We start from the raw sequence: 23,331 nt of genomic DNA, 5'->3' as shown, positions 1-23,331 counted from the left end.
CAGGACCTGTGGAAATCCCACGGTGGACTCTTTCATGTACAGTATATTGATGTTGGCATTCTTGAATGTTCAGCGTCAATGTAAACACCCTGATATTATTGTAGCTCTTGTTAAAACTGCAAAAGTATTTATCTAAGCTAGCAGGGACGCCCAGCATAGCCCGGTTGTAAAATATGCTTTAATATGATATTTAAATTCATGCAGATTTCATATATATCATCATAGAATAAATGTTCTATCGATTCTTATATATTATAAAGTTGTGATTTCAAAAATAAAAAAAAATATATCGATATAACTTGGGTGCATCAGCTGGAATTGAAACTGAAACCAAAACTTATGAAGAAAGGAAAATGTATGTATTTATATATATATATATATATATATATATATATATTAATGAAATCAAAGGAATGTAGTAATTACCTAATATACACAATGGTAAACTTCAAACTAATATAACTACCATAATTAATTTTGATTGTAAAGTTCAACTTAGTTTTAATTTTCTTTCTCTTATATAAACTTGAGTTCCTTTTAGTTATAACCGAAATCAAACTTATGAAAAATTCTTGGTAAAAGTATTTATTACGAGAAATGGAAGGTCATACAATTAAACAAGTCACTCAGAAGAAAAAAGATGTAAGCGTGATGCACAAAATAACACACACATTATCATATTAATATATAGATATTATGTGAGTTTTTACCATAATCCAAAAATTCAAAAGAAATTTTTTTTTTTAAGCGATTATTATTTAGGGATTTTAAACGATTTGTAATCGATGAAAAATATTGGAATCATCCTATCTCTAATGGTGATAAAACAATTTGAGCAGATGTGATGAGACATTAATGATGTGTATTTCATTTTTTAATTGCAGGTAAAATCAAAATTTCACGAAGTCTTTAATGCTGCTGTTATTCACCTGGGTCTTAGAGAGACAGAATATTTTGGATTATCACTTTGTAAAGGTAAGATTTGCTTCTCCCCCCTCCCCCAAGTAACCTTTGTTCATATTGAGGAAATTAAAAATGCAACAGTAGCACTGGGTCAAAAATTAAGGAACTTTAACTGATGGAGAATAGTTATTTGAATGCATAACTTCCTCTTTTTTGGAGGAAGCTGATTCAACCTGTCTAGAATGAGTGATGCTTCCATATGGTATGAAAGAATATGAATGCCTACTTAGATCTTTCTATGTAGGGGTTTGTTAGGACAATCTGGCATGACGATGCCCCACCCCAACCCGTTCCACTCCTTACAAGTAAACTCTGCCCAAATCTTCAAAATGACATAGTGAAGTGGGATACTCTACCAGACTAGATGAATTCTTGTCCTGGAATCTGGAAAGACTAAGACTTCTGAAAGATATACTTTGACATAGTTAACTGGTCATTAAGGAAAAGGGAAATTAATGTTCTTAACTTTACTAACTCAGCACTTGAGAAGTTAATAGAATAGTCAGTGCTTCTACACTATTGGGAGGAAATTTCAGAAATGCTGAATTTCGCATGAAAACAATGGTATTTACGTATTCCTCATATTTGTAAGATGATTATACGTAAAAATTACGAAAATCGGTACGGTAAAAAAATATTTATTAAAGAAAATAAAAAGATAGAATTTGATAAAAACGATCGTAAGACACAGGAGAGTTCAAAAAGGAGGTTATTTTCCATTTTGATTTTAAACAAGATGGCGGCAATTTTTCACCGACTAACACGATTAAAGTTGTTTTGTTTAATAATTCAGAAATATTCAAGTAATTTCGACTGCATAATTTGGAAGCTATCATTGTAATTTGTTAGAATTGACAAAAATAATCAGTTGAAACCATTGTTTTTTGTTTTTTTTATCTGAAAACTCTATTTATCAACTACAAAATCTCGTCCCAATTCTGTAGAAGTGCTGAATAGTCAAATATCTATGTACCTCATATAGAAATCAAGTGCTGGCCTCAGGAAGAGGCTCTCTTTGATTTGATTTGAGTTCTTAAAACTTTGAAGTAAAATGTAACAAAAAAAAGAATTGCATAATATTGATTAGCATGAAAACTGAAAATAAACATAAAATTGTATAAGCTTAACAATAAGAATTTGCATGTTCGCCATTTTTTTTTTTTTTATGCTTTAGCTTTTAGCATAAATATTATGTTGTGGCCAGTATGTTGGTCGTTTTAAAAAGCATGGTGTCAAGATGTGAGAGTTTCTCTTGTTTAATTAGTATCGCAATAGTGAGTTGCAACCTTGGTTGAAGTAAGTGTTTCTAATGATGGGAGTCTGAACAGAGCTGAAAGAGAGAAACAGACCAAACATCAAGGTCTCATATATGATATGAAAAGAAACCGAAATCCAATCATACTAGTTATTATAGGTGCCGTAGGGCTTATGAAGAAGAACCTGAAGTCCTACCTAATTAATATTCCTGGTGAACCAAGTGCAAAAGAAATCCAGACAATTGCATTGAAGGGAACAACGAGGATACTAAAAAGAGCTCTCGGTTGGTTTCAATAAAAAGCAGGGCAATGTTGGCAGCTGGTTTGGCTGCCCCATACTCAGCGTCACAATCTTCAAAGGAAGAAAATTAAAAAAAAAAAATGAATATTCTTTTTTTTTTTTTTTTTTTTTTTTCCCAATAATAATGACCAAACAAGCATTTTACAAGATATTAACCGATTTAATGCAGATTGGCCTTTTATTTTTGTCATGTTTTTAGTTTTGTATAACGGCTATAGTGAGTTCTTGGGGATGTTTGTTCTCTCTCTCTCTCTCTCTCTCTCTCTCTCTCTCTCTCTCTCTCTCTCTCTCTCTCTCTCTCTCTCTCTTTACCATGAATGTACGTACCTGCACATAAATTTAAAATAAAAACTTAATGAAAAATTGAAATGTTTTTTGCACCTCATATAACAGCACAGAATCATACCTCAACCTGTTAGAAAAGGGGTAGTTGATGCCACAGTGGCCCACCCTGTCACAGGAGAAGGTGAAGGAAAATTTGCTTTTAGTTGAAATTGACACAAAAGGTCAGATACCATTATTATTTTTTTTTTTTTAAATCGAAATTTTTATTTTTTTTTTTATTTTTTTTTACAGTTTCCAGATTTCGCTATTATAGTGTAGTTGTCCCTGATTTCTTTGACAAAATATCAATAAAATTGTTTCAAACTTTACGCATTTAGCATTTTGATCTTAAGCTATGAATAATGTTGATATAGTAAGAGATCAAGATATTTAGTGTTTAAGGATTCTTAGATGAGAATTGACAATTTGTATTATTTGCACTTTTTTTTTTTTTTTTTTTTACCTGGGAGGGAGGTAGATCACTGCTTATCAAGTCTTGGAGACCACTCAAGGATAAAGATTAATAAGTATTAGGAAGATAGTGAGACAACATGATCAGTAAGGGTGGAACTTGGATAGAACTTGGATTATTTAAGAAGACGGCTCAACAAGAACTTAATTTACATTAGATTTGAAAATGACCATGTTATAATCGGCTGTGAAGCAGTCCCACAGTATTGTGTTCCACTGGCGGACAGTTCTAGAAAAGAAACTCTGCTCATGGAATATCCATTTAGTTTCAGGAACAGTGAGGGAAATTGTTGGCTGTTGTAGCTAGATAAGTATGTGTTGCAAACGTTTTACAGGAGGGGGGGGTCATAGATTAGAGCTCAGTCGAGTACCACAATGTTTTGATCTTGAATTCGGGAATTATGCTTAGCTTTAGAATCTATACAGAATTTTTCAACAAAACGTTTTATTTAATCCACATGATTAGATTGTTCCCATTCCATCAGCCACAACCAGGAAGAAGTGTTAATCTTTATTATTTTTATTAGTTACCTTCTGAAGACTGGAGGTTGATAGTTCAATCCTCCCTACAGGTGATACTAAGAATAAATGTAAAAAAAAAAACAAACAAAAAAAAAAAATTAACATTTCTATTCAGTCATGGTTGACTGAATGAGAACAATCCCCCCTTCCCAGCTTGTAAAGAGGCACCTGAAGAAGGTTGGATGTTATATCGAGCCGAAAAGTTGTGAGAATAACAACCAAAATGATTATCATAGTCAGAATAATCCAAATAATATAAGTGTCAATAGGGAGTTTAGATTAAAAAATAAATAAATAAAATTAGGGTTTCTTGCTTGTATTGCCATTTTTTTTTTTTTTGCTTTTTGAGGAAGAAAAGGTAATCCTAGAGTTAATACCTCTCCATTATTTTATTTATTTATTTTTTTTTATTGTGTGAGCGTGACAGACAAACCAGCATGCAAAATGACTTCATTAAACATTCTTGAAAAATACAAACAACTACAAAGTTAGAGGATAGATGGTGGTGAGGGAGGGGGTTTAAGATGGTATTATACTCAAATAAGTAGACTATATAAAATTCAATTTTAAGCTTCAGAAGCTCTATAGAAGAACACTTAGCCCTTACACTTAGACTGTGACATTACTGTCCTAAATATTTATCTTAAAAGCAAAAATGGTGGCAGGGGGGGGTGGAGGGGTGAGATGGGTAACATAAATAATGTTGTACGGCCATTTAAAAAAAAAACATTTTTTACCTGATGATATCCAATTAGCTTGTTTCGAACCATCTACCTTTGGGGTAGGGAGACGTTTTCCCTTTGACCACGAAATTGCTCATCTCTAACAAATGTGAGAGCATAACAGCTCCTCCCACATTCCTTAGAGCTAGGGCAAACAGTGTTCCCTTCTCTTTTATTCTTTCAATCATTCTCCGCATAAAGTCTCTACTTCAAATAGCTTCTTGGTTCCGAGGAAGGTGTGGAGGTTGCCAGGACAACTACATAATTAGCATTACTTTGTCCTTTCCAGGAAGCTAAAAGCTTTTTTTTCCCTGTCTGGTGGTGGTGGTGGTGGTTTGATTTTGTTTGGGAGCTGGTATGGAGATCCCCTTTTGTACCAACTTTCACCAACCCATCCATACACAAACTGTTTCGGTTAAGGGTTATTGAATATGAAGCCGTCTTTACACCCACATTTGTGGTTGAAAGAGGAGGGTCACCTTGTTAGTGTGATTCTTGATCCATGGACAAAAAAAAAATGCTGAGTTTTTTTTTTTTTTTTTTTTTTTTTTTTTTTTTTTTTAGACATTCTTTTTAAACATTCTTTAATCTGTCATCCAATCAACAAATGACATTTTCCAGTAATCCTTTTATTTATTCATTTTTATTTATTTATTTATTTATTTTTTTACTCATTTTCACCCCAAACAATACATATTGCCACTTGGAATGTAGGGGGTTACTATTTGGGATCGTGTCTAACTGGTGACTGTGAGGAATTGAGCATCGAGATGTCTGTTCACATTACATTTAAACTTCTGCAGATTAGTAGTCAGGGGAGTAGGAAACAGGGATGGAATTTCTATGTTCAACAGTCTGAGGGAAGAAATTAGAGTAGAAAGCTTTATTGCATCTAGGGATCTCAACATTATAGGGGTGGGATTTTGCTGCTTGTTGGGTTAATGCTCTAGTGGCATAGTGAATAAAGTACTTGGCAAAATTCAGTTGTAAAGTTACTCTTCTTGAGATTGAAGGTTCAATCCTCAGTGCTTGGCGACAGTAAAAATACAATTGCAAATTACTTTTAGGACTTCTACCCAGTCATGGCTGATGGAACAAGAGCATGCTACCCCCTTGTGGGTTAAAGTGTCTTGTTAGAAATTCCGCGGTGATTCCAGAGTTCGACAGAAAGATTCATGAGTTTGGCAAGATACACCTGAAGATCGGAGGTTACATCAACTGAAATGTTGTGAAAATAACACTCAAGATGAGAACAGTAGTCTGAAGAATCCAAATATTGCAAATAATTAATCCACATTTCAAAAATTCAGAAACTCTCTACTTTATTGTTCCCATTATTCTTAAAAAAAAAAAGAAAAGAAAATATGAAATAACACAGAAGCGCAACTTTGATTGTTCATATAAGATTCATTTCAACAGCTAACACATTGAATCTTCTTAGTATAAATCTTAACATTGAATCATTTTAATGATTAACACATCAGGGATGAAGTTAGATTTTCTTTTTTTTTTCTTTCCAAAAATTAATCAATGAAAAAAGACTTGAATCATAAAAACAGATGGAAACATAATTTAATAATAAGGCATTTTATTCACTAAATTTTTCAACTTTGTTTTTATGTTTCTGAATTTTTGAGATGAGGATTGATTATTCGTATTTGGATTCTTTAGACTACTTTTCTCATCTGGAATGCTATTTTTATAATATTTCGGTTAATGTAACCTCCAACCGTCTTCAGGTGAATCTTGTCAAATACAGGATTTTTTTTGTGCGTGTGTAAAAGACGACTCAAAATCTTCTATTATATAAATCTCAAACGTGTGTGTGTGTATTCGTATGTCCACTAAAAACTTTTGTCATGTGCATCAGACAGGCACGAACGTGGCATCATTAGCAAGAGCGATTTCTCGGACAAAAAGTATCAAAAGATTGAAAAAAAGTCGTCCGTTATCGTTTTATTTGAAGGGGGGGGGGGTGTCAGATAAAAACTTGCTTTCGCCGCAATTTGCAAACTGTGCGTGTGCTAATCGTTATTCTCTTCCATTTTAAATAGTAAAATTTGCCATGTTAAAACATCTACATACTTTTGGCCACATTCAGTAAAAACGTTCGGTTACTAACTTCAGTTATGCAAGTTTGCACCCAGCACTCACTATTTTTCCATTTTTTTTTTTACTTTTTTATTTTCCTTACAAAATTTTGCCTTCAGTTTCGCTTCTGGCTGATGGTATCGGAGTCCCCCTTTTTTATTTTAAAGATCAGGTAATGCCTACCCCCCACTCCCCACTCCCAGCGCCCCTGTTGTCACATAGACACTTTTTAAGATAGGATTATCTTCATATACATAAAGATACACAATATAGTGTGTATCAAATTTTGATTTGTACTACCAGATCAGGCTGTCTGAAGATACAGACTTCTTGACCTAAACTGCACTAAAACTTGATGTTTTTTTTTTTTTTGTCTCTTTTACAAAACTCACCCATGTTCTATAAAAACAATTTTCCTCTACAAAGCAACCAAACCACATGAATAAATATTTGAAGATATAAGGAACTTGAAGCATAAAACTTTTTCCAAAATGACTATATTTCAAAAGGGTCGATATGCCGTAGAACAAGAAAACCAAACCAAACAACATGAATAAATATTTGAACGTGTTAGAAACTTGAAGCATAAAAACTTTTACCTAAATGATTTAGTATTAAACTAGCCTGGGTGCCTGGCGTTGCCCGGGTGTTTTGGAGGTGTCTGTTGAGCAAAAAAAAAAAAAAAAAAAAAAAAAAAGTTGTAGTAGGGAGGGAGGCTTGAACCCGTGACGTGCAAGCGGAAAAGAAAGTGGATGTGTGTGTAAGAGTGTTGGCTGAGACCCTCCCCACCCCCCCAAAAAAGGGGAGGAAAATTGCGAGCGCAAAAAAAAAAAAAAAAAAATAGTAGTAAGTAGGCTTGAACCCGTAACGCACCAGAGGAAAAAGAGGTGGAAAAAAAAAACCCCAAACAAACGCTCTTATTGATGAGCCTAACGTGGTTGTGGTGTCATGGGTGGTTGAAATAATGCCTTTTATGCGACGTCGTTTACGCGAGCTTTGAATGACTTGCAAAAAATGTCAGCGAAAAAAACGACCCTCCCTGTAGAAAAGTGCCCAGTTGAGGGTGGAGGCATTTATGTTTGTAGCCAATTTTTCGATATTTGTCGTCCGAAGGGTCAAGATTCAAAAGGATACCAATCTCGTGAAAATCCGTCGCCTCTGTCAAAAGTTTTAGGCAGGCAGACATACATATGTACATACATTTAAACAGACAGGTGAGATTTATATTATAGAAGATAACCTGAAAAACGCTTGATATACAAAACAAGCAAACCAAATTTTGAAAATGGCAACCTGTATAAGTACTATTTTCTATCGTTTTATACCAATAAAATTTTCGAATGGATGCACCGAATTGAAAAATTCTTTTTTTCCCTGAAAGGTGTGGGTCCCTAGATTGTCCTTATCTATATATGATTCGTAATGAACAACGCCAAGTCACACAAAAAGCCTGAAATAAGGGTTTTTGGGCTGTTTTGTGCAATTGTCAAAAAAGTTACCTGCCCATGTCAACAGAATTTAGCACCGTCTGTATACAGTCGCGGTAACATCTTTTGGCATACGGACAGGACTTGTGGCGCAATGGATAACGCGTTTGACTACGGATCAAAAGATTCCAGGTTGGAATCCTGGCAAGTACGTAATAATTTTAACCATCATTTTATCCAACGTTTACTCATTATCCTTACCCTTAGGATATTTTTGTTTTTTCATTGATTTTGTTTTGTGCATATGAATTTCCCATACTCCGATTTCACAGGGTAAGCATTGATGGTAAAACGATGTTGTGTACACGATTTTGTATTTGGCTCAGCGTTGCGTGTGCTGACACGGCGCAGCCGCTAGGTTTTAATATATGTAAACAATCGTTTATACAAAGAAATAGATCTTTGCAAAAGGTAAACAATGATAATAAATTTATTTTGGTAGCTAAATTAACCACCGAATTATGATTGTTCAAAGTTTGTTGGAAATTTGTTAATTTGCCATCTTGGTTGTAAGCCATTTTTCAGTTTATAACAAAAAGTGCAGGCTTCGAACAAGTGAAAAATCCTTACAAATGTAATTTTCATCTTGTAGTAAATGAAAATTAGTTATAATGGAAAAAATAATTATGAGACCAAACATTAAATCACTTTACTCCTTAAAAGTAAAAAAAAAAAAAAAAAAAAAATGCAAAAATTACAAAGAAAGGCAACATTTTTCATATAAGCTTGCTTTCAACAGCTAACACATTGAATCTTCATAATATGATCTATGACACAGTAGAGGTCATGCTAGATCTTTTCATTAATAATAAACCAATAAAATTATCAGATTTGGAACATGTAGAAACAGCAAGCACAGTTTGATAATAAAACAAAATTTATTTCATTAAATGATTTTCTTTATTGCAATGATTACAAATCCCAAATTTCATTTTCATTATGTCAAAAAATCATTTAGTATGTGCACATCATTGCAAAGCATAAACAAATGATACTAAATTAACCATCGAATTATGATTGTTCAAAGTTTGTTGGAAATCTGTTAATTTGCCATCTTGGGCTCCATTGGTCGTAAGCCAATTTTTCAGTTTATAACAAAAAGTGCAGGCTTCGAACAAGTGAAAAATCCTTACAAATGTAATTTTCATCTTGTGGTAAATGAAAATTAGTCATAATTGAAAAAATAATTGAGATCGAATCAGACTAAACATTGGGAAAAATCACATTACTCCTTAAAAGTTAAAAAAAAAAAAAATCATGCAAAAATAACACAAAAATGCAATATTAATATAAGATTCATTTCAACAGTTAACACATTGAATCTTTGTCATATGATTCATAGCACGTTGAATTTTAATGATTGGAAGCACAGGGATAATTTTTTTTTTTTAATAATAAATCAATAAAAATTCAAATCATGTAGAAACCAATAGAAACAAAGGTTAATAGAATAAAAATTTCTTTAGTTTACTAAAGTTTTAAACTTTTATAAAGGATTCCTTTCAACAGCTAACACATTGAATCTTCATAATATGATTCATACCACAGTAGAGGTCAAACTAGATTTTTCCATTTAATCAATAAAATAATCAGATTTGGAACATGTAGAAATACAGGATCAGTTTGATAATAAAACAAAAATTAAATTCACTAAATAATTTTCATTTTAACAGATTGCAATAATTACATATCTCAAACCAATATTTCATTTTCATTGCCCCCCAAAACATCGTTTAGTATGTACACATAGTTGCAAAACAAACAAATGATACCAAATTATTTTAATAGCATAAATTAATCAACGAATTGTGATTGTTCAAAGTTTGTTGTAAATTAGAAAATTTGGTGTTTGTTGTGCTATTGGTGTAGAAGCTAGATTTCACATTGTATAACTAAAAATGGAGATTTCAAGCAAGTGGAAAATCCTGACAAATATGAATGACATTTTGTAGTAAATAATAATCATGATGAAAACAATTATAAGATTAAATCTCATTACCCCAACAAAAAAAATGTAAGGGAAAAAAGAAAGAGCAAATTTTTTACTTTTGATATAAGATTCATTTCAACAGTTAACACATTGAATCTTCGTAATGATTCATAGCACATTGAATTTTAATCATTCAAAGCACATTAGAAAAGTTTTTCTTTTAATCATAAATCAATACAATATGTGTAAAAACCGACAGAAACACAATTTGATAATGGAACAAAAATTTTAGTTCACTAATTTTAAACTTTTTGTTTTTTTTTTTGTGAAAAACAACTTAAACACACATTGACATGGGGGTCTCTTTTCTTTAAGATGATACTATCCATGTAATATTGCACCCACTAAAATTTTCTATCATAAAAAAATAAAGTGACGAAAATAAAAACTTGTTGTCTGGAGAAAAACAACAAAGAAAAAGCAAAAAAAAAAAAAAAACGCTACATGAAAAATAATTGTACATTTATAGAGAGAAAAAGTTTAAAATATATAGTTTTTTTTTAATCCAAATTTTATCAAAATAACCCAAAAATTGAACGAAATATTGAGATTAAATGGAAATGACTATACTTGTTTGTATACTGTAAACTAGTCGTTTAGTTTGTAATGACTTTCAGTTTTATGAATCTTAAATCTATCAGCAAATGACTTTGTATTATTTCAGACTCACTTTTTTGCCCTTGGCTTTATAAAATAGAAAACAAGATAGCTACTGTTATATATTTATTTCTTTTATTTGGGTTATATCTTTTATTCTGGTAACAATTATTTTCTCCAACACTAGTTTCCCTTATTTGGTATTTTTTTATGACCTGTCCTAGCATAGTATAAACATCCCCAACCTCCCCAAGTTAAGAACGGCTTTCAAGGTTGAGGGATGTTTATTCCAAAAGCCGTTCTTAACATGGGAAGGTTGGGGTGTTTATAATACGCTGGGGAATGTCGTAAAAATTTACCCCTTATTTTTGTCCTTTAGTCCTCACATTTCATGAGTGATGTTTCTGAGAAAGGAGGAAGTGCTGTTTTCTAGGTCGAAATCTTGTAAGTTATAGTTAGCTTATTTAAAAGTTTTTTTTTTCTTTTTTTTTTTTTTTTTTTTAAAGCTTCTTAGATCAAGTGGCTTCATATCTTTTCTGGAGCGATTTCCATAAAAAAAAAAAAAATGAAAAAAATGTTCTAGACTGAAATTAAATAATAGCAGGAACACGGCATTCACATGAAAACCCGTAAAGAATTTTAATTTGTAATCCTTGGCACCAAATTAAGGAAATTATTCAATGCCACAGTTAGGGATCAATAAGTATTATTCACCACAATACCACATTTACTCTCGAAGTTTGGCATAAAGTACTCCTTTTAAGTTGATGGATCACCAACAAATGGCAAGAAGAATGGAATCAATGTATAAACAATAAACTACAAAAAATTAAACCAATTATTGGAGAATGGCATACAAAAAACAATTCTAACAGTAAAAAAAGAAATTGTATTAAACCGATTACATATAAGCCACACTTGTTTAACACGCGTGTACCTACTGGAAGGTGCAGAAACCCCATTATGCAGAGCATGCTAGGAAAAACTGTCAAACATATATTACTGGAGTATACTGACTTTATTTCATCCCAAAATAAATACTTTCCTTGAAGATCTCTTCAATAAAATAGAACCAACTGGAATGACAGACTCTGTGAAAGAGATGAACCTCTTCACCAAAATATAAACTAACCCCCCTTAACTTGGTACACACAATAATGCACCAAAATTTGCACAAAATCTGCATGACTTTAAATGACCATAGAAAGGTTGATAGATAGTCAAACACTCATAAGTAAAGTTAATTGGCTATAATTTTTACCCTTTATTTAATAGGCTAAAAAGTCTAGTTAGCTCCTAATTCTTATGTCTAGCCTAGAGGTTCAAATCCTGGAAAGAATATAAAAAAAAAAAAGCATCTTTGTTTTTTATTATTACTTTAGTGTTTTTTTTGTTTGTTTCTACCAGTTTATCTGACATTACATGGTTTGACAGGCTGACTTTTCAAGCAGCTTATACACAGTCGCAAGGAATCTTAACTGTGCACACAGGCGTAAGAGGCAGACCCAGGGGAACAGCCGCATCTGAGAATGGGATTCCTAGCATGCTGTGTGACAGATGCTGCGTATCAAAGTTTGGATTATGAAGCGACATGTGAAGGCCCCCTGCATTGCCTCACTCTGCACTGGTGGTTGCTGGGGCAGGAGAGATGTTTTCGTTGCTAGCGATAGACCACCAGATAATACAATACAGCAGCACAGGTAGTAACAATAGATTTAAGAGTTAGAAAATACCCTGTTGCTTTCGGTAATAAATTAGTTTCTCATTTAAAACATTACTTTTTTTAATTATAAAGTTAGTGTTTTGCTTGGTTATTGTATATCGTAATATATGAGGCAAACTTTTGTCCTGTTAGTCTAATATGTGTATGAGGCAAACTTTTGTCCTGTTAGTCTAATATGTGTATGAGGCAAACTTTTGTCCTGATTGCCTATATATAGACTGACTTTTGTTCTGTCAGTCTATATACTTGTGTACAAGGCAAAATTTTATCCTGTTAGTCTAAAGTACTTGCATATAAGGCAGAATTTTATCCTGTTAGTCTAATATACTTGTGTATAAGGCCAACTTTTGTTATAGTCTATATACTTATGTGCAAGGCAAATTTTTTTTATTGTTTACTCCGTATACATTCTAAATGTTTTCATGCAATTTGCACATTTAGAGATAAAATGAAATTTAGTTATAATGGAAGCAATAATTATGGGCAAAAAAAAAAAAAAAAATGTACAAAAATGACGCATGTTTATATATAAGATTTATTTCAACATCTATCACATTGAATCTTTATATGATTCATAGCATATTTGAGATCAAACTAGATTTTTCTTTTAATAGTAAATCACTAAAACAGATTTGGACTGTGTAAAAACACAAAGAATTTGTTTATAGGGAAATCATTTCTTTTCACTAAAGTTTTTACTTGGAATTTTTTTGTGTGTGAAAAACGACTTAATACCCTAATTAAGTCCACCTTATTGATGAGTGACCTCCCTTTTTTTAAGCTGACATTTTATATGCATAGAGAAACACAAAATTGAGTTAAGTTGAAAAATATCAACATTCAAAAATAATTCGCCTGTCACTGAAAATAGTAATCTAATTTGAACTAACCTAGAAATAAACTTAATCGCACAAGAGAAAAAAAAAATTGTGCATTCATAAACAAAACAAAACAAAAAAAAAGCATCAATAGATTTGAAGCACCCCAGACTGAGCAACAGGCAAAAAGATACGTTTTTCCATAACAATTTTTTGGTTGAACTATTAAAGCAATACACACAATAATTTTGCAGATGTTTTTGCATTAAACAAAAAAAGATTATTAATAGCATAAGTTTTCTTTACAAAATATTTTGTCTTGAACTTTGGAGATTTATTTAAAACAAAAATATACTAGGCTTTAAATTTTACAAAAAAAAATTATAGATAGAACTTTGTTAAAAATGTGTGCATAACGAAATATGCTTATGATTTAAAAAAAAAAAAAAAAATTTGTACTAGTAAATTTTTTTGTAAATACTCCCCTTTTTTCCAATATTAAAACTTTTTGTACCTTTTTTTTTTTTTTTTTTTAAGAAAAAAAAAAGAATTGCATAGACAAAATTATAAATGTACATAGTTTTGTTTATGATTCAACCAGGAATAAAAGTTTAAAACAATCCGCAAGATTGAGCCAAAGAAAAGATTAAATTTTGTCTTCATCCAAATTTTATCATTAAATCCTTAAAATGAATGAGTTATCACAACTTTAAATTGGATGGGATTTACCTGTTTTACCAAACTGGCTGGTTTGTCATGCGTATTATAAGAAGTTGGGTCGTTGATTGTCTTATACTTTATGTATATAGAATATGAACCTTAAATTTTATCAATGCACTAATATCATTGTGATAGGTATGTACCCTCACTTCATTCTCTCAGAAGCAGAAATTTGTCTACAAGAGGAACTTTGCAGAGAAAATTTGAACAAGAGAAGGGGGATAATGTAGTAATACTATTGGCTAATTGTGATACCATTTTTTTCTGGCATTACCTCTTCTCTCTTTTTTTGCGGGGAATGGGTATCCAGTTTGTTGACATGAGAATATCCTTCCACGTATCACCTCTTTCTTTGTGGGGCAATGTACTATGTGTTCTGTTGTCGTCAGGGCATCCTTCCAGATATTATCTTCTTTATGATATGTTGACAAAAAATTGTTGCAATTGGCTGTTAATCAACAAACTGAGCACTTACATTGTATATGTAGGTGTGTGTGTTAGCAAGACTGTGACTGGAGAGAGCATAGTTTTGCTAGTAAATTATAATTTCTTCCCGTCTTCTATGATATAAAATATAGTTGTCTGTGTGTGTTTATGTCCAGCTAAAAGTAAAAAAACTACAAAATGAAGACCTACAAAGTTAGTATATTATTGATCAGTATTACCCGAAATTAATAAATTATAACATTCAGAAAAAATGTATTCATTCTTTGACCCCAGACTGGTGCAGATTTGGAGTTGGAGGGGTCTGATTTCCAGTCACTAATTAAAGGGAAGAAACTTTTTTTTTCTTTTCTTTTCTTTTTTTTCTTTTTTTTTTTATTAATTCCTTTATGCCGACTCCTTTCTTGAGTTATGTGTTTACATCCAGGGAGGAATAGGCTGGGTTCAGAAGAAAGAGAAGGTAGGGAAAGGGAGGGGGAACACTGGAGAAGAAAGAAGTTTTTATAAAAATGTTACACTTTTGCCATGGGCAACGTTGGGTAGCTCTGATAGTTTCATATAAATCAACATGCTAATTTTTTCATTAACTTTTTGATTCTGTTGTTGGCCATTTGCATACTGTATTCCTTTTTAGAATCGGATATTCACAGGAGGCACCATGTCAAGGTCGTCAATTTTCAAAGTGAAAGTGGTGCTATGGATCTGATAGGATTTGAACATCGCACATTGATTTCTCAATCCATGTTGGTATACACCTCACCACTTATACCAAAACCAATTTATCCTGCAGGACGATACCAAAAGGATGTTGAAGACAAAAATGGCATACTTTCAATAAAGCAGATATACTTTTGCTTGCATAAATCTCCAACTACACGTCTCTTTATCCAGTATTGCTACAATCCAGTACTCTCTGTATATTGCATGGTGTTAACTCTGATCCAGTTGATCCAACTTTTTCCCTGGCCTTCATATCCTGGATGCAACGGGTTATGCATGACAGTCTTTAGCAAAGTTGCATGAAATGGTTAAACAGTCATGATTCCTCGGTCAAAAAACGACTACTTGTATACCACATCCCTTAAAGCACTTTTGTTCTTTATCATGGTATGATTTTTCAAGGTCGCTGATGTGGTTGGTCTCAGTCTATCCTACTATTTATTAACTCCTGATTGGGGAGAAAAACAGATATACTTGTACCTTTCCCAAAGATCAATGAAAATAATCCAATAGTTTTGACCAACCAGTTCCTTGATGCTATATTAAAAAGATGTCTTTCGAATATTATTTGAAGATTAATTTTTAGTACTGGAAAAAATGCCCTCTATAATATGGACAAAATAACCAACCTCCTTTCCGGCTGATGCTACCAAATAAGGTTGTCTGAAAATACTGACATAAAATGCACCAAACATTGATGTTATTGTTGTTTTCCTTTCCCTTTGCAAAATTAAGTCATGTTCTGCACAGTAAAAAAAAAAAAAAAAAAAAAAAATTTTCTGCAAAACAACCAAACTAAACACCATGAATAAATATTTGTAGATACAAAGAACATGAAGCCTAAAATGTTTTCTCAAATTAGTGGATTTGTATTAAATAATTCCAAAAACGGTTGATATGCCGTAAAACAAAACAACCAAACCATGAATAAACATTTGAAGATATAATAGACTTTAAACAAAGATGTTTTTTTTCCAAAATTACTGGCTTTGGCATTAAATGACCTGAAAAGGGTTGATACGCCATAAAAGAAAGAAACCAAACCGCCTTTGCAGATGTTTCGATTTGGAAATACTATTTTTCAGATTTCAGAATGCCCTGTATCATATGCACTCTGAAAAGTGGTTCCTTTCGGTTAAAATGGTTTTCTTTTTTCCTTTGAAAATTAAGTAGATAAAATGACTAACGTGCTTTAAAAAAAAAAAAAAAAAAAAAAAAGCCAAGGCTTTGTCCAGTGCAAAAAAAATCACATAACCTGTTTTATTCTTTTTTATTTTAATTTTTTCTCCTTCAAACATACTTAGAATTGGGATAATGATGGTGCATTCTGGGAAGAAAAAAGGTAGTCAAGAAAGTATGAAGGAATGGTGTGGGGGAAGGGAGTTGAGGGTCTTACCTCACAACGCTAGCTACAACAGCAAAATCAACAAAAAAAAAAAGTCCAGGCTAGCAGTTTTTATTCTGCATATTTGTTAACTAGCTATCCCCCCCCCTTCGTTAATAAGTAGGTTGTCGGTCAACGTATGAATTTTTTCCTGTTTAATTACTTTTGGCATGGCTGAGTAAAATGGATAAAAGAAGACAGCATGGTTGCTATAGAAACTATTATTCAATTAGAAACCTTCTCTTTCAAGTAACCAATGATTGAAATTCTAAATTTAAAATAAATTTTTACTTTACATATATTTTTTCCCTATCTTTTTGTATGCGTAGTATGTTTTAATATACCTTTTGAACATCAAAGTTGTTATTTATGTTGTCTCCATATTTTGAAGGGACATTTGCGTTTTCTCCTTATTTTGAAGGGACATTTGCGTGGTCTCCGTATTTTGGAGGGACATTTGCGTGGTCTCCGTATTTTGGAGGGACATTTGCGTGGTCTCCGTATTTTGGAGGGACATTTGCGTGGTCTCCGTATTTTGGAGGGACATTTGCGTGGTCTCCGTATTTTGGAGGGACATTTGCGTGGTCTCCGTATTTTGGAGGGACATTTGCGTGGTCTCCGTATTTTGGAGGGACATTTGCGTGGTCTCCGTATTTTGGAGGGACATTTGCGTGGTCTCCGTATTTTGGAGGGACATTTGCGTGGTCTCCGTATTTTGGAGGGACATTTGCGTGGTCTCCGTATTTTGGAGGGACATTTGCGTGGTCTCCGTATTTTGGAGGGACATTTGCGTGGTCTCCGTATTTTGGAGGGACATTTGCGTGGTCTCCGTATTTTGGAGGGACATTTGCGTGGTCTTCGTATTTTGGAGGGACATTTGCGTGGTCTCCGTATTTTGGAGGGACATTTGCGTGGTCTCCGTATTTTGGAGGGACATTTGCGTGGTCTCCGTATTTTGGAGGGACATTTGCGTGGTCTCCGTATTTTGGAGGGACATTTGCGTGGTCTCCGTATTTTGGAGGGACATTTGCGTGGTCTCCGTATTTTGGAGGGACATTTGCGTGGTCTCCGTATTTTGGAGGGACATTTGCGTGGTCTCCGTATTTTGGAGGGACATTTGCGTGGTCTCCATATTTTGGAGGGACATTTGCGTGGTCTCCATATTTTGAAGAGGCATTTGCGTTGTCTTCTTTTAAAGTCATGCATAACATGTTTTTTTTTTTTTTTTTTTTTTTCAATAACTTGTTAGACATGACTGTGTACATTCAGATTTGTTTTTCTAATGTAAAATCATATGGATCGTTTTCTACCACCGAACTGAATAGTAAATAGCTTTTTAAGACACTGTTTTCCTCATCATCGTATATGTTAGAGCATTTTTTACCATCTAACTTTGAGTGTGAACAAGGCATATAACTCTGCCTAACACTCTTCAAAAGTATTACTCACATATATATTTATAGTCAAGTAGAAATATACAAAAAAAAAGGGGAGATTTTGGTAAATAAATTATAACTATTGCTGTCTATAGATGTATTATCAAACATTTGTGCAATCTATTGGCTGGAGTTTAGAAGTTACAAACCGTCATTCTGCCTGTGTATTTGATTGTCCATAACCATCCTTTAGCTTCCTTCCTGCTGCCCTTCCCCGCCTGGGCATCGGGCCGTCCTTCCCCGCCTGGGCATCTGGTTGCTTGCAGCCTTTTTCTGTGAATTATAAAAGCAAAGTTATTTTATAAATCTAATTCTACCAATTCTTGCAAATTCAGTCCTGTTTTGACATTTATGATTATAAAAACGTCTATTTCAAAACTGATACTTAAATAACAAGTGATTCAAACTATTTAACAACTGCTTTTTGTTTTACTCCTTGTTATACATGTGTGTGTGTCTTCAGTCAGAAATTTATCTCCATCTCTTCTGCATGGGTAGATTACGAATATGCTCAGATCATCAGAGAGTGAGCATTTTTGCTTTAATCGTGAATTAAATTTCACTTCCAAGAAAATCCTGTCAGTTGAAAGGTAGAAACAATAAAGTAAATCGACTTTCAGCTTGTTAGCTGTGGCAATGTGCCAAACTTTGAGATTCCAGAAGAAATCGGAGGAAAAATAAGTATTATGAAAAGTATTTGAAATGAAAAGAGAACAAAAATCAATCACGTGAAAATAAAATTCCTTCCTTCTTTAGAATTGAAAAACTAAAAAAGCACATCCACTCTCTTAAGAACTCTCATTAAAAAAAAAAAAATAGCCATCCTGCATATACAGTGTTCACTTATCGATGAAAAAAAATCTCTTTAAAATTTTTTTTCAAAATGCTTGTTTGAATAAATTTGGATTATTCAGTACTTATCCAGTTTATGACCCAATCTCTGGCAGTCTTTGCGTTGGCATCTTTCGGCTGGTTGTATAAGCAATGAAAACTGCCAGACGATTAATTCAAAATGTGACGTTCCATTACACCTCTTCCCCAACATTAAGAATAGCTTTCTATTTAGATGCTAATGTGAAGTTGCCGGCCATTGGGTTGTAAATTCGATAAGTACCGATTATTCGAACTACTATTCTCATCTTGGATGTTATTCTTATAATGTAATCTCCAAACTTACTCGAGTGCGTCTTGTCAAACACTGGAATTACCCTTTATTAATCCAAGAGGGCACCTTGTTTTCATTTTGGCGGTCATACCCAAGTAGAAGTAATTCTTTCTTATATTCTTAGTAAAACAAAAACATTTAGTAAGATTAAACACCTAAACAAGAATAGATTTAAATGCTCCTAAAATCCGTATTAAAATTGTTCACATAATGCAAAGGATAAAGGTGCTGAGTATAATTAGTCTAAATCAACCTCCTCCATCCTCAATACGGGCAATACTAAGAATACAATTACGAATAACTCAAGTCTTCTGTCTTGTCATGACTGGCAGAATGAGAACAATCAACACCCATGTATTAAAGAGTTCTATTCAAAATTACATACATGTCCCCAAGTTCAACAAGATACACCTGAAGAAAGTTTGAAGTTATATTGGCCAAAATTCTGAAGATAATGCCCCAGATTAGAATATTGTGTGAATAATTCAAATAACTTAGTAATGTTAAAGAATAAAATTGACATCTATCATATAAAGGGAAGTTGGTCTATTTCATTATTTGCCATTGATAGGTTTTAAATTGACAAATCTATTTGATTCTGATAAGCCAATTTTTTGTGTGGATTATGCCATCACGTTTTTCAGAATAATAAATTATAACATTAACTTTTTTTTTTTTTTTTTTTTTTTTTACTTATTTGAAAAATGTATTATTTTCACTTCAGTCGAGTTCCTGTTTTTATTTATGCTCTATGGATAAGTCATTGTTAGAAAAGTTGAAGCTACAACCTGGGTATATAAATATTGGAGTTTAATTTGAATTGATAATAGTTTAATCAAAGTCTTTTATACCCATCTTGATCAAGATGATGAGATTTCTGCCTGATGAATGCGCAATTTTACAGTCTGTTTTCTATTTTTAAAAATTGTGTTTTGTTACCTATCTGATGACCTTGGGATAGTATAGGGAGATATGTACAGAACAGAAGTTTTTGTTAGTTTGGTCACATTGAAAGAATAAATTAGTGCTCTAGCTTTAGATATAGAACAGTTGAGGTAACAGTCAGTTGGCAGGGAAATGGTGGATGAAATGGTAAAAATGGATTCTAGAGAAAGAATAAATGTAACGTAGTTGTCACATGTCAACACTTGGGACCCACACGTTATATGCAGTCAGTCGCAAGGAGACAAAGACAAGGAAGTAATTTGACACGCCTTTTTTCCAGTTGAAACAAGACATTTATTTGCAGGTACTTCCAGAATACCTTGTTTCTTGTTCAAAAGTCTTCTTGCATATGCTTAACAAGACTCTGTCGTAGTGACCATGTGGTACTCTATCTTTTGTTCGGCCATGTTTAGGACACATCTGCCCTTTTTTCTTTTTTCAGGGTCACATTTTTATTTATTTATAATCTTTTTCTTTCCTTCTTCCTTGCCATGACGTCACCTCGCACACAACTGTCATTTGCGTACAGCTGCTGTTGCCATATGCGCATCCGCACTCTATTACATAAAGACCTAGCCAGAGATAGGTTAGCTTAGAAGTCAAGTTCTAAAAAAAACATCGAACATGTGCCAGAACATAATGATGAATGTTAAGCTGGACATGAGGACAATTTGTCATAGTGCCAACATCTTCTCTACCATTTCTGTTGATGTTCTTTTGCCAGCCAAGGTTTTTCTGAATGTTTACTGTTTTAGAGAAAGTCAAAAATGTTCTCTCTCTCTTTCTCTCTCTCTCTCTGACTTGAGGAACAAACAGTTGATTAACACGTCCGGAGATAACATCCTATATATGTGTGTGTCCGACCTCCATAAAATAATAAAAGAAAGCATACAAGAGAAATATTTTGGACGATAGATATAAAAGCATGATATCAGAAGACATCTGGTGATACACTCGTTAAAGATATAAAAAGTAAAACAAGTAGACTGTAATCGAGGGTGATCTGAACACTCCCTTTTCATTGGTTGGCTATATCAAGATGTTAGGGAGGGTGCTGCTCCTTTCCCTGGACTACTCCACTTACCCTTTACCCTCACCCTATAATGCTGAGTATTTAGCAAGGAAGCATAAAGTACCGTTTTTTTGTTGTTTTTGTTTTTCAGTTTTTTGTATGACTAGCCGTTTGTAAAAGCATTCATCTTTTAAAAATGGCAGAAATACTAGAGGACGACCTAATCTGTAGTGGAATGGGGACAAAAATGGATGGTCACATTCAATGCTGCCAAGACTAAACTTATTTCCTTCAATAACTACAAGAAACCTTCTCTACCACCAATAGCAATGGCCAAAGACTCTTTATCTGAAAGTACATCTTTTAAACTCCTCTGCATAACGTTCACAGGAAACAGGAGTTGGAACAATTATATTGAGAGCATTGCCAGGACCGCTGCAAGGAAGGTAGGCTCTCTCTACCATGCTAGAAAGCTACTAACGTCCGAAAATATCCTGTACCTCTATAAGGTCACCATTCGCCCATGTATGGAGTATTGTTGTCATATTTGGACTGGTGCATCTGCTACTAGTCTCTCACTCCTAGACAAGGTTCAAAAGAGAGTCGCCAACCTAATAGGTCCTGAACTGTCATCTAAGCTTCAGCCTCTGTCCCATCGGCAAAATGTAGCATCCCTCTGCCTGTTCTACAAGTACTTTAACGGTGAATGCTCCGAAGAACTGCAAGCACTTGTACCCCCTTGATGTAAATACTCCCGACAAACTTGACACGCAGCAAGATCCCACCCCTTCAAAGTTGAGATCCCTAGATGTAAGAGAGCCTTCTACTCCAGTAGTTTCTTTCCCAAAACTGCTAGACTTTAGAATTCCCTTCTGGGTTCCTGCTTCCCCAACTGTATTTGTAGCATGAACCGACATCTTGCTGCCCAACTCCCCACATAGTACCTCTGTAGCTTATGTCCCTGATAGTAGCCCCCTACATCAAAGTGGCAATGTGCCTTGTTTGGGGTGAAAATGTAATAATAAAAAAAAAAAAATTGTGGGTAAATTTTAAGCATAAATCTTCGATAGCTAACGATTCAAGCAATTAAACTGAAGCAATAATACACATAGTACACGGATACCATGATTTGCATGTTAACTCTCTCTTGCTTTCTCTCTTCCTGCTTATTTTCTCTTTTTTCTCTCTCCAACTTGTATTGCCTTTCTTTTACATTCTATGACAGTTCTCTCTGAAAACTGAAAATGTCAATTTTGTCAAAAAAGGCTAAAACTTCAAATGATGGGAGACCTCCGTTTTAACAAAGAATGATTTCCTGTTCCCTACTCCTCGCAAAAGGTCTCAATGCCTTTCTCCTAATTTTTTACTTTCTTGCTTAGCAAGATTGATATTTCACTAAATATCACTTTTTTTTCCAAATTATTTCAGATGTGTTTTTATTACTTATCAGAAATCCATCATCGAAGTTGGTGTTTAGTTGTTGGTTTGCACTACTTTCTCCATTTCTCACAGAAGGGATGTTACTAGTCTTTCTCTACTCCTATCATTATTTTCATGGAAGGTGTGCGACTGTGTTTCAATCTATGTCTTCGTACCTGCTTAAAACAAAAACTCCTCTAGCTACAACCACTGTCAGTAAATTGACTTTCTTCCTCTGTGTACCTAGAATGAAATACAGTTTCCATGAGCAAAGTTTCTTTTTTTGCCTAGAGCTGCCCGTCTGTGGAACATAGTACCATGCATCTGCTTCCTGGTTGATTATAACATTTGTTTTCAAGTCCAATGTAGACAAATTTTTGTTTAGTTATTATCTTAAATAGTCAATTTCTGACCAATTACTACAATCTGTCAAACTTAATAAGCCTTATTCTTAAGGGGCTTGCAGGCCTTAATAAGCAGTGACACGCTTGTAAGAAAATAAATAAAAAACACAATGGGGTATAGCCTTTTCAGGTTAAATTCATCTCAATTCAACTTTTTTGGCAGCCATTGATTACTCTCATTCTTAGTATATTGTAATACGTATTTCTGCAGGTGTTTCTGTTTAAGTTTCTATGAACATTTAAAAAAAAAATTTTTTTTACACGGTGGTCACCATTTATAAAGGCCCGGAAGCCACTCAGAGATAAGGGTTAATTCCAAGTACAGTACGTTAGTGTGGAGATTTGATGAAGTGTTTACTTAAGGGGGCGGTTCATTAGAAATTTGTTAACGTTGGACTTGAAGACATCCAAGTTGTA

General features: G+C 33.5%; 1 protein-coding gene and 1 non-coding gene across 2 annotated transcripts in view; both read left to right on the top strand.

The window, feature by feature from the left end:
* The window catches only part of LOC145293979 (uncharacterized), a 216,152-nt gene that overhangs the window by 150,493 nt on the left and 42,328 nt on the right, over nucleotides 1-23,331 (top strand). The window contains exon 3 of the mRNA XM_080140864.1: nucleotides 885-975. Within this exon, the coding sequence (XP_079996990.1) occupies nucleotides 885-975 (91 nt within the window). The remainder of the gene's footprint in view (nucleotides 1-884; nucleotides 976-23,331) is intronic.
* On the top strand, nucleotides 8,218-8,290 carry Trnar-acg (transfer RNA arginine (anticodon ACG)). Its single transcript has one exon. It is a non-coding gene; the product is annotated as a tRNA-Arg (tRNA).

This window comes from Euprymna scolopes, chromosome 15, assembly GCF_053919585.1.
Source record: "Euprymna scolopes isolate OS-2025 chromosome 15, ASM5391958v1, whole genome shotgun sequence".
Taxonomy (NCBI): domain Eukaryota; kingdom Metazoa; phylum Mollusca; class Cephalopoda; order Sepiida; family Sepiolidae; genus Euprymna; species Euprymna scolopes.
The sequence above is the reverse complement of the archived record's forward strand: the minus strand, read 5'-3'. Positions and strand labels throughout refer to the sequence as shown.